The sequence below is a fragment of the Berghia stephanieae genome, chromosome 7, assembly GCF_034508935.2.
Source record: "Berghia stephanieae isolate SIO BIC M18660-M18661 chromosome 7, UCSD_Bste_1.3, whole genome shotgun sequence".
NCBI classification, from domain to species: domain Eukaryota; kingdom Metazoa; phylum Mollusca; class Gastropoda; order Nudibranchia; family Aeolidiidae; genus Berghia; species Berghia stephanieae.
In genome coordinates, this window is record NC_088366.1 from 35,471,310 (window position 1) to 35,483,809 (window position 12,500).

The 12,500-nt window shown below is 35.7% G+C and overlaps 1 protein-coding gene across 1 annotated transcript in view; it reads left to right on the forward strand.

Annotated features, from left to right (window-relative positions):
* Positions 1-12,500, forward strand: part of LOC144976536 (uncharacterized) — a 109,189-nt gene that overhangs the window by 28,051 nt on the left and 68,638 nt on the right. The window contains 13 exon segments of the mRNA XM_078920831.1: positions 1-59; positions 981-1,094; positions 1,847-1,880; positions 2,324-2,456; positions 3,384-3,498; positions 4,098-4,321; positions 5,981-6,095; positions 6,838-6,980; positions 7,163-7,277; positions 7,855-7,973; positions 8,256-8,370; positions 9,585-9,676; positions 11,701-11,865. The exon segment at positions 1-59 is cut by the window's left edge and continues 56 nt beyond it. Coding sequence (XP_078776957.1) covers positions 1-59; positions 981-1,094; positions 1,847-1,880; positions 2,324-2,456; positions 3,384-3,498; positions 4,098-4,321; positions 5,981-6,095; positions 6,838-6,980; positions 7,163-7,277; positions 7,855-7,973; positions 8,256-8,370; positions 9,585-9,676; positions 11,701-11,865 — 1,543 coding nt within the window.

Here is a 12,500-nt window from a genome sequence, read left to right on the forward strand (position 1 = left end):
TGCAACCTCACATGCCTGTGTATCAACGCCAACACTGGAGTCTATGAATGTAGAGAAAGGTAGGGGAGTATTAGATTAAATATGCGGCAAGGCCCCTTTGGTCAGTAAAACTGACTGAAATTTGTTGCTGGCCACAGTATAGATGAGAAACTTTAACTTGTAAATTATTTTTTTCATGAGTGTTCTATTCTATCCGAAGACAGTGTCCATAAATATATTAGGGCATACAGAGGTCAGCGCCTTCATTCTAATGACCTTTCTGATGCCTGTTTGCTATGGGACCATTACTTTAATATCGTTTAAAACCCAAAAGAAATAAACATGAGGCCGATTTCATGGCATGATGGACAACAAGAGTGTTTCTATATAGTACTTAATACATATTTTATCAAAGCGCTCCACAGAGTCAGTTGTTTCAGCTTATAATATAACGCAGATAGAGTTATGTTAGTACTGGACACAGCAACACTCTAACCCCCCCCCCCCCCCCCCCCCCCCGCCCTCTCTGTGCGGCTATGTGGTCTTGTGGTATGACACTCGCTTTCGGATATGAAGGTCCTGGGTTCGAGCATCGCTCTGCGCATAGTTGAGTCCTTGAAAAAGGCTCTTTACTCACATTCTCTCATGTATTCAGGCGTAAAATGAGTATCTGACCATTAACAGCATTGTCTCTGTCGGAAAAAAAATTTAAATATTGCCTTACAAACGTCTTCTATATGTTACGTGTTGCTGTTAGCCAGGGACGCTTTGTAAAGCACTTTGAGCACGTTTAGTGGATTAGCGCTATATAAAAGCTCAAGTTTTTTCTCTCTCCTACACAGAGACACACACACATACAGACACACACATACACACACACACACACACACACACACACACACACACACACATTCACACTGCGCATGCATTTCCGGTAAAGAAATACAACAATCTATTTCTACAATGTTACATATTATAAAAATACGATTTTCTTATTCCAGATGCCCTAAGTATGAGAATGTTCCATCTACCTGTCATCAGGAGCCAGACCCCAGTGATCCTTGCTGTACATATCCAACCGATTGTGGAGCTAATCCTTATATTCCTCTCCCTGTGTAAGCTAAAGGGGTCGGTAAACCATTTTCTTGGTTGCACTATATTATCTGATAAAGACAGATCTCTGATACTTGCCTTTATAACAAGAGCAAGTAGATGGGACCATACTAGTTAATAATCTAAACGGATTTGAATATTAGATTCTTTATACAACACATTTTTGGATTTTCTGCTATGTTCAATGTACTCTACAGTTATTTATTTAGGTGGCATGGAATTAAATTTGCACTTCACACAGTTCGTGTTGCTTTTTAAATGCCTTCTTTGTACCAAGTAGTCTTATAAAAACCAGAACTTCCCATTGAAATATCAGTCTACTAGGGTAATGCAATCTGTATTACCTATGGACACAACCCTAGGCTCAAGAGTTTTGAGGTCTATGTCAACCATTCAATCAAACAGCCATCGCCATCATAGTTTAAATGTGTACAAGAAGAAACACTGTACTACTAGAACACCAATGTCACAATACATTTAATGGATCGGTCAAACTCTTACACAAGTATCAATGTTTATCACCAAATAGGGTGGCATCAGGGGCCTAGCTCTGGTGTGCCTCGTGTGCTCAATGATAATCATTTGAAAAGCTTTGGATGATGCAGTTGTAGGGAATGCAGATCACTTTTTTAAATCGTCTTTTTTGTCTGCTTTGTCTGTCATCATGCCTTACAAACCTTTTTAGATTTTTCTCTTGAACAAAGTCTTTACTGTCAAACATCTGTTTTCTTATGGTTACCAATTTATCTCTCAGACAACTTTATCTTGAACGATTTCTAATGTCAACAGTATAATTTCTTTTTTTTCTGTAAACTTTTCTGATCAAACTGTTGCATTGAACAAATTGGATATTTGATAGAATTCAATCTTTTATAGATTGATATTTTACTCTTATGAAGCACTGACGAATGTTTTTGTGTAGTTAGGAGTTGTTTCAACATAAAAGCTCATTGATTGATCTAAGAAATTTGATAGCATTTCAACAATTCTGCACAAGTCGGTTTGCCTTTATATATAAGATTCATTAAATTTCTGGATGTGAATGAGCACCCGGCATAACTACAAACAATAATCGATAATCTAAAAATCTTGAAAATTTAAACAACAAGTGTAAATAGAAATGTCACTCCTTTAGAGCTAATGTATTGTGATTAGCTTAATGGATAACAGAGAAACTGGTATAATAATTCTACTAATAACCTAATAATTTGACTGCACTTTCGATGCTCAGGTGACCAATGTGGGAGCTGTGATGACCCCCAGCATCACTGATCTCATCTACGGCCACTACACAACACAGTTTACTGTCACGTTTGCTGGTATTACTTTACCGAAACCGACAACACCATCACAGTTAGGAAATGGTAATTAAATTACTTACTTTGTGGATTCTTGTTGTTAAACAGTGTGGATAAACCTTTCGCCATTTCATCTTCTTATTTAAGGCTGAATTTAGGACTCTACCTTTAAACGCCTTATACAAGAGCAAATGTCTACATAAACTAAAATAGCATGCAAGTAGCATTTACTGACAGTATTTTTACAAATCGTTAAAAATGAGGCAAACAATTTCATCCATGAATGTGAAGTCAAAACTAATATTAACAGACTTCTTGAGGAATTGAAAATGATTCACAATTAAATAAAAATTGTACTAACTTCATAGGATAGTGTAAAATATAAGCTACAATAAGCTGTACAGGTTTGTACTCAAAATCTGTGCTGACCTAAATGAACCAGCCAATAAATGATGCATGTTGTGATGTCACTGGAAAAGACTTAAGTTTGAATTATAGAATTATAGAACAACTCTTTTTGAAAAAAATAATGAAAACAAAACCTAATCACGCCATAGCCTATTGACATTTTTTAGATTGATGATTATGTGGTCTGAATCTTGGACTTTCATTGAATATGAAATATGAAAATGATTGAGGCATTTGTATTGAGTCAAGAGGGAGAATGTCCTAAATCAGTTCGGCAAAGAAAACAGCAAATGAGGAATTCGAAGTATGATGAAATGAAAAATAAACATTGTCGTTAATACCAGCAATATTTTTTAGAATAACCGTTAACTCGTTTTTTGAAGTTTAATAAAATCAATAATTTGACAAATAAGACATCTTTATGTATTATACTATCCATTACTGACAATTTCTCAATAATTTTATATTCAATACAGACAATTTTTTGGAAGTTTTTTGCCTATTAAAAAGTATCAAATATGCGTTTTTCTTTTTTTTCTAGTATTGTCTTTTAATGGGACCTATTAATATCTACCTTCAATCCAGGATTCTGTCTTTACAAGGGAGGAAGATACCTGCAGGGACAGCAATGGAAGGATGGTTGTGACTTTAATTGTGTGTGTGAGGATGGCATTACCGGACAATATAGATGTGTTGAGCAGTAAGTGGAAATATTGATTTTAAAAAGGCTTTCTCATCTAGTAGTGTAATACTCAGTCTGTGATTTGTAAGTCACGCCGTGGGACACAAAGTTCAGTTTCGAAAAAGGCTCTTTACTCATATTTTCCCACAACACCCAGGTGTAAGATAAGTACCTGGCCGGTATTAGTGTTGTCCGTGTCAAAGAAAGAAAGTTAATAGGTATCACGTCTTGTCCTACATATCAAGTGTTGCTGTTGGCTTGGGACATCTTGCAAATCGTTTTGAGTACATTTCGTGGATCTCCACGAGATTTTATTTTCTCTGACAGTTTGTTACAGCCAGTTTTATTGAACATAAAAATGGTTCCTTACATAGCTTTTGGAGTGATACCTAAAAGAGTATGAGATAATTGAGTAGGATAAAACTTTGAAATATATGCACTATATAAAGATATACATCTATTTTCTAAAGATAATATTTACAGCATCCAGTTGTATGTAGATTTCATTAAGGTTAAATGATCTATCCGATTTATGTGTTGAATGTCACTGCATGTCACAATACTCTAGATAATCGTGTCGTCACGACTGTACAGTTCATGTAATATTTTATCATCAGATGTCAGCACTATGTTGACCTCCCACCCCAATACTGTCATTTGGAAACTGACCCATCCAACACGTGCTGCATGAGACCAGTGTGTAACTTCACGGCAGGCTATGATGTGTTGAAAGGACAGAGGAACGAAACACTTCCCACCACTCCTTCTACCACGCCAGCCCCGACCACAACTCTTGCACCCGCCAAACAAAAAACATCAACCCAAGCGCCTGTTAGAAGAGGTATGAAAGTGTGTTTCTTCATCTCATTTCATTTCTTTTATTACCCTCCGTCCTTCTTTTCCCCCCTTCTCCTCGTGGTTTTAAAGGTCAGAGGACAACGCCTAGCATTTGCTTCAGACATGAAAAAATATCAAGCCTCCAACTCCTGGAATTCCTCTCATAGCCATCCAGTCCAGGCTAAATTACTGACAGGACTAATCTAGAGAGAAATGCAAACATAAATATGAAATCATTCATCGATATGTGTTTCTTGAAGATTAAATCTTAATGACTTCGATAGCTACTTTCATCAAGCGCTTTAATTGTCAAAGAAAAAGGTCAGCACCTCCCCTTTGATATACATATAAAGTTCTTGGAGGCAATGCTCGACTATAGAAAGACCTACTGCAAACACCGTAATGATATTCTTGAGCGGTTGATGGGGATGACACAGGAGGATAGCCAGACACTCCTAAAGATGCCCACCCTTGCACTGTATTGAATGGAGTGCAAAACGCTACCCTCATATCTGACAAGAGACCGCTGCTCAGAAATGGCGTATAGTACAGTTACAGAGAATGACAGAAAATGACAGACTGAGACACATGATTCAGCAGAACAAAATTTGGCAACCCTTCAAGTTGTTTTTGAAGGTTGAGAGGGTCTCTACAAAGGAATAAACCAACAGCCTCTACTATTATAGATACGCTTTTTCAAGATGTTGACAACTAGTATTTATTACATTTTAAAGCAGTTTATTCATTGAAATGGATAGATTTAGAATGCAAAGCGGTATTTTTGATTTTTACTGATGCTATCTTTAAGGGCTTCATAGTTATAAAATTGTAGATGGCAAAGTCTGTACTTTATTTTTGAGCTCATATCAAATTCATGTTAACGCGCTTAATAGATCTTAAGAGCCATTTGAATAATGGATGGTGAATTTTTTACAATTACTGGTGCACTAAACATCAGGCAGTGACAATTGTTTGTCACCCTTTACATAGGATAGTAGTCTTGAGTCTATTGCCAAGTACTTAATTCTAGTACTAGCAGAATCAGTTACTCATCAACATTTGGTGGACTTAAAATCAGAAAAATTCCACAGCTGAACTCAGGATCTGTATTTAACTCTTTGCTTGAAAAGCGAGTATATTAAATTGGAGTTATTGGAACCTCAAAACTAACAGCAGTGTTGTTTTATTTTCAGTTGATCTTAATCAAATATCGACCCACCACGTATTTTCTTACAATTAAGAACAACGCTTGGTTTGATGAATATAAGAAAACAAGTCCATCCGCTCTGATGACTTAGGGATTAATATGTTTTGTTATTATTTTAGTGGCACTCTACATGCTTTCCTTCATTTGACTCCGATGTGGTATTGAACGGACCTTGATTTTATAATAGGGCTCGTTCTATATCAAACCTTAATAGTTTACCTGAACAGGAAGAAATGGAAAGTGTGTTTCATTTACTTCTGGGGGATTAAGCGAAACATAGCTGAAAACTCAAAATGGATTTTAAAAACATTTTTCCTAAACAACATTAACTGTATTTTTTTTTAAATTGTATTGGTATTATATATCAAAGTACTGGTAGTCATAACTACTATGGTAAGTAATGGTTCATGTGTAATGTTATCCCCATCAAATTTGATTTTTTTTTCTCTTCCAAAGCATTGTGTATGTACAAGGGAGATTTCTACTCACAAGGACAGTCCTGGTACGATGGATGTGACTACAAGTGCTCATGTGACAATGCAGATGAAAATATGTACACTTGCACCGAGAGGTATACAGATGGAAATCCTCATGTCTTTTTATGTAAAAAGATCTATTCCTTTAAACAAGTAACTGATAAATTTATCATAGGCCAAGCAGGGTTGATATATTTTACTTCTCTCAATATCATCATCATCATATCATCATCATCATCATCATCATCATCATCATCATCATCATCACCATCATCATCATCATCATCATCATCATTATCATCATCATCATCATCATCATCATCATCATCATCATCATCATCATCATCTTATGATAAGGTGTCATAGTGTTTTTGGCTCCTCTTATTGTTCTAGAGAATGAAAGTTGTAAAACTGCATCGCTACAAATGTTTTGGTTATCATGCCCTTTTCTCGAAATAAAGTCCAATGACAGATAAAGTGGGGCAGCTTGGCTCAGCGGTACGGTCTTTGCTTCGGACCCGAAGGGTACCGAGTTTAATCACCCGCCGCAGCGCTGTGTGGCCTTGAGCAAGTCACCTCTCCCTAGCTCAATTTGCGGCGCTGCTCTGCGGCTGACGCTTGGGTTATTCCAGTCTTCTCTTGGAATAGACCCTAAAGACAAATTCCCCTTGGGGATGAATAAAGGGAATTTTATTTATTTTATTTTTTTAAAGAAATGTTTTATTAATTAATGTTTTGTTTGGACTTCTTATACGTGTGACCAACTTGTTTTTGGAGGATCATTTCACGTTGATGACTAAATATATAAAATATTCTTGATTTAAAAAAAAATCCCAGGTGCCCCAGCTACACTGGTGACACAACAAATTGCACACAGGAAGTCGATCCTAACGACCCACAATGCTGCAACACACTTGTATGCCAAGGGCGTGGTTTGCCGCCTCAACAGATTACTGGACAAAATCCAAACAAGAATGCAGGTTTGTTACCTTTTTTATAAAGTTCTCAATGCACACCAGATAACTACTTGAATGATACACGATCACATTATAAGAACTATGACATGTTTTTTCAAAATTTACTAATTATTACTGCTTCTATTTAAAATCATGGCTAATGAATGTGCCGGATCCATTTAAGTTTTTATCTTTTTTACCTCTAGACAAATGTGTTTATAAGGGTGCGGAATACAATGACGGAGACGTTTGGGAAGATGGATGTCAGTATCAGTGTGAATGCACTGACGCCACTATTGGTCTTTTCCGTTGTGTTGACAAGTAAGTAGGGTAGACATTTCTTTTTGAGTCTACAAAATCTATTTAAAGACAATATTTTAAGCGCATGGATTCTGAACATTAAACAATATAGAATTAGTGAATGTTATGTATATTTTAAAAACAAGTTTAAAAAAATAACCCCCTTTCAAAGAATATCCGTCTAATTTAAGATGTTGTTGATTTTCTGATTTATTCTTTAGTTTCTTAACTCTTTAAGACCAAATTTTATTAACCCTCAATTTGCTCACTTGGACAACATGGGTGATTCCTATTGACATCAGACATCTTGTTTGATGAAATATCTATATTCCTTCGTGGAATGCCTAGGCGACGATATCTTATGGTGTCGTGGCGGAAGGGCATATTTTAAAAAAAGACTAAATGACAGTATTTTGTTTCGGATTCCAGAGAACATTTTTAAAAAAATATATAATAAGTTTGTACGTTCATTAAGAGGTAAGCATTAGAATTTATCTTATTATCATTCAATGTGTTGAACAAAGTTTAAATTGCAGTTTTATCATCAAATTTACGGTGTTGCCCTTAAGTATCTTTTGCACCAACATATTACTTTCAGATGTCCTAGCTACCCTAACCTACCGTCAAATTGTAAACTGGTCCAAGACTTCACCTCCCCGTGTTGTATGATACCTCAATGCACACCCACACCGGCCCCAGTACCCGGTCTCAACGTCTGTAAGTAGAAAAGAAAATAAGGAAACTAAATAGATTAGTTATATATATAACAATACCTATTTGTGCTGAATGTGTGAAGTGTGATTAACCTCTTTGTAAATAAAAACAAATAAATGCGTCTAAAATCCAACTCAGTAAATATGAAAGTGTAACAGACATATTTCAATTTCACTTCTTTGTGCTGCAACATTTTATCTTTAAAAACCGTGTCTATTTTCAAACTTATTATATTTTGGATATAAGAGATGCCCAACACTTGATAGAATCTTTTGTCATCTTTAGCTACCTGTGACTACTTTGGCGCCAAATACTTTGATGGACAGACATGGACAGATGGGTGTGACTTTAATTGTAGATGTGAGAATGCCGCTGAAGGTTTATACACTTGCACAGAAAGGTAATCATTTTCAGTTTGTTGATATGTTATTGGGGCAAAAATGAAATTTCTAAAAGAAATAGCTTATAGCAATGTTGATGATAGTAAATCTCTGTCAAAGATGTTATACTTTACTACATATATTATGATAATTGTAACTGCTGTGTTCTTCTAAATTGCTATGAAAATCACAGAGTAAATGGAATTGAATTCAGATTTGTTATTTTGATGAGATCATGTCTTCTAATATTTTTTTTTCGATTTTCGTCTTTTCAACTTTAGAAATTGTTCACTGATGATTGTTCACACCTATTTTATCATTTCCCGTCTAAAACTGTAGGAACACCAATTTTCAGGCGTGTTACATGAGTTTTGTTAATAATTTTTGTAAAATAAAGCTTTAAAGTTTTGATCACAATGAATATTTAAAGAGGTATGAAATAAAATGTTATATCAAATATTCTGATTTTTAACAAAATACTCAAAAATATCCAGTTTGTCAAATAGATGGAAATGGACACTTATGTTTAAAGTTCTCAAAAACACAGTTTATATTCTTCTGTAACCTGACAAAAAACATTTTATTTCATGTAAATTGATTTAAGCCTGGATTGATTCCCGTCAGAAGTGAGTTCTCTTACATCTCTCTCTCTCTCTCTCTCTCTCTCTCTCTCTCTCTCTCTCTCTCTCTCTCTCTCTCTCTCTCTCTCTCTCTATCTATCTATCTATCTATCTATCTATCTATCTATCTATCTATCTATCTATCTGTCTATCTCTATCAATGCATGTTTTTCTCTGTTCTCAGAAAGAAACACATCAACTATACTTTAACTATTTCAATCCAATTGGACCATGGTTGACCCAATGTTGAGTCACAATTTTTCATACACGCATACTGGCTAGTGGTTTGATTTATGTATTAAATATAGATTCCACGAGATTTACAATGCAGTTGATAAAGTTTAACGCGTGGAATCGAGAAAACTCCCTTCATCTCTTTTAGTAGAGTTCATCGCTTTAAAAGAGTGGTTCTATTTACCATAAGCAATTAATCTTTTTAGCTAATTGCAGAGATTGACATTTTTGTCTGAAAAGGTGTTTCCAGCATAATATTTTTAAACGATTGATTGGGAAATTAATGGATATCTTATCCCTTACGATTTATTAAATTGCCCACAAAGCTGGTTCATATAATTTCATCATTCCCACTAGACACATGCATTTATGATGGCCAGACATATAAACAAGATGATGAATGGTATGATGGATGTGATTACTGGTGCAAGTGTAATAATGCAACAATTGGTGCATACTCTTGTGTTGAGAGGTAAGAGTCTTTTGAAAAATCATTTAAATGGCTGTTTCATATCAAAACAAAAGGTTGCTTTCTCTAGACCAGAACATTCAGGACATTTCGTGGAAGCATTTAAAGTTGAGCACAGAAATGAACACCTACGATCTAAGTGCTGTTTAGATTGAACGAATATCTATTGTGTGAAAGGCTTAGAGAATCATTCAAAATGTCATAAAGCCGGTAATATTCTAGCATGAGCCGAAGAGCATTGGATGTGAAATGGGAAAACATTAAGGTATATATCTAAAGTTGTTTAACTTTCTGACAGAGTGATGAATGACAGACAATTAACTTTCTTATAGTATCACTTGCTCAATTTGAATTTCAAATTCAATTTTTAATCTTCAAGTTAAATATAACAAGTTCGTTTTTTGCTGTAGAACTGACTGTGGGACAAGTTTTCAATATTGTTGAGATTAATGTTTCTGTTAATCTCATGTAGTTCCATATCTGAAGCAGACGTCGGAGGTCATCTTCCGCCAAGCTGATCTATCTCTTGCCAATTCTATTAAAGCAGCGCCACCTTTCTCAGCTTCATCTGTCCAAGTTCTTATCCCTTTCAAATACGTTATTCTTTGTCTTCCTCTTATTCTTTTTCCATTCATCTTTCCAGTCAAGGCGAGTATTTCCAAACCAGGGTGGCGGATAATGTGTCCTAAAAATTCCATTTGGCGTTTGATGATTTTTGTTATCAGTGATCTTTTTCTGTTTGCCATTTCTAAAATTTCTTCATTTCTTTTCCTTTCTATCCATGACACCCTCATCATTCTTCTGTAAAACCACATTTCCACTGCCTCCAGTCTTTTAACCATGGTCTTGTTTATGGTCCAGCTCTCACAACCATATAGCAGCACAGACAGTACATAGCAATCCAGGACTTTGATTTTTGTTTTCATGCTAATATTCCTGTTTTTCATAATTGTATGCAGCTGGTTGAATGCATTCTTCGCCATACCTATTCTTTTCTTTATTTCACAATCTGATTTTCCATTGGATGTTACATTGAAGCCTAAATATTTGAAACATTCAACTTGTTGTATTGTTTGTCCTCTGCTTGTTATTACACAGGCTGGTGGGTTATTATTTTTAGATACCGTCATACATTCTGTTTTAGATATATTCAGTTCCAGTCCCATATTTTCACTACTCCTGACTACAACATCCAGTAATTCTTGTAGTTCATGTTCAGATTCTGCCAGTAGAACCGTATCATCTGCATACCTCAGATTTGTTACATTCTGTCCTCCAATACACACCCCCTTCTTATGTTCGATATCTCTTAATATCATTTCACTATAGAGGTTGAATAAATCTGGAGACAAAACACACCCTGCCTAACTCCTCTTCTAATAGGTGTAAAACTGCTTAGTTCGTTGTCAACACGCATTGCTGCTTCTTGTTCCCAGTACAAATTCCGTAATATTCTTAAATCTTTACCATCAATGTCCAAGGATGATAGAATTTTGAATAGTTTTTCGTGTTGTACTTTATCAAAGGCTTTTGAATAGTCGATGAAACACATATACAGATCTTTATTTACTTCAATACATCTTTTAATAATAACAAGAAATGAAGTGAGTAGGAAAGTGCCAGAAGACAACAGAGAATAAAAACTTCGCGGCGGCTATGGGGGCGGGTCCGAACCCCGTCACCGCCACGAATTTTTTATTCTCTATTGTCCTCTGGCACTTTCCTACTCACTTTATTACTTGTTGTTATCAACGTAAGTGTCTGCTCCACTCACTTTTCTGAATTAACAATGGATTAATAGTATAATTATAATCATGAATGGAACCACTGATTGGCTTGGTAAAATGAATGTCTCAGACGTCTTACACATCCATTTCACCAAGCCCATCAGTCGTTCTGAGCAGAGCCTATGATTTTCATCATGTCATTGTTCATTACAGGAAACTCCATCACTTTATTACATAAAACATGTAAACATTTTGATATGACAATTGAATTCTTAAGAAAATTTCGAATTCAATCGACAGATGCACACGATATCCAATATCCAGCACTCCCCAAGCAATGTCAGATGGTCAAAGACGCATCCAACCCATGCTGCGAGATTGCGGTCTGTGATCCAAACTACAGCACCCCCGCTCCAAATACATTGGTACCAATAAAACATACTACACTGGTACCAAGAAAAGGAGGTTTGTATTTCAAAGATACAGAATCTTCCATACAGTTGAGGTGTCAAAGTCAAAGTCAATATCATTCCTGGACTCTCTGGTTAGAATCTTGTGTTCATATTATGGATGAGTCAGTATACTTCGGCAGTAATTGTTTCTGTAGAAAAAAAAAGAGAAACATATTGCTCAATCCAGTATGTGTGACGATTGATTGTGTGTGTGTGTGTGTATGTGTGTGTATGTGTGTGTTTGTGTGTGTGTGTGTGTGTGTGTCTACATGACTAAGTAGCATAGAACAAATCTTTCATTTTTTGTGATTTTGAAATTATTGGGTTTTTGTTTAAAAAGATTGTGCGGTTATGTGGTCTAGTGGTATCAAAGTCGCATTCGGATCGGAAGGTCCTTGGTTCGAGTCGTGAGCGGCGCATAGTTGAGTCCTTGGAAAGGTATTTTACAAACATTCTCTCATCGTATTCGGGTGTAATATGAGTAGCTGACAGTTAACAACGTTGTCTCTGTCCGAAAAAGAATTGCAATATCCCCTAACAGGCATCATGTCTCGAAATTATGTTAAACAGAGAAGAAAATCTTTAAGCAAGTGTAATATAATATGTATACAGGTTTATACTTTAAGCAGGTATTCAAGACAACGGCCT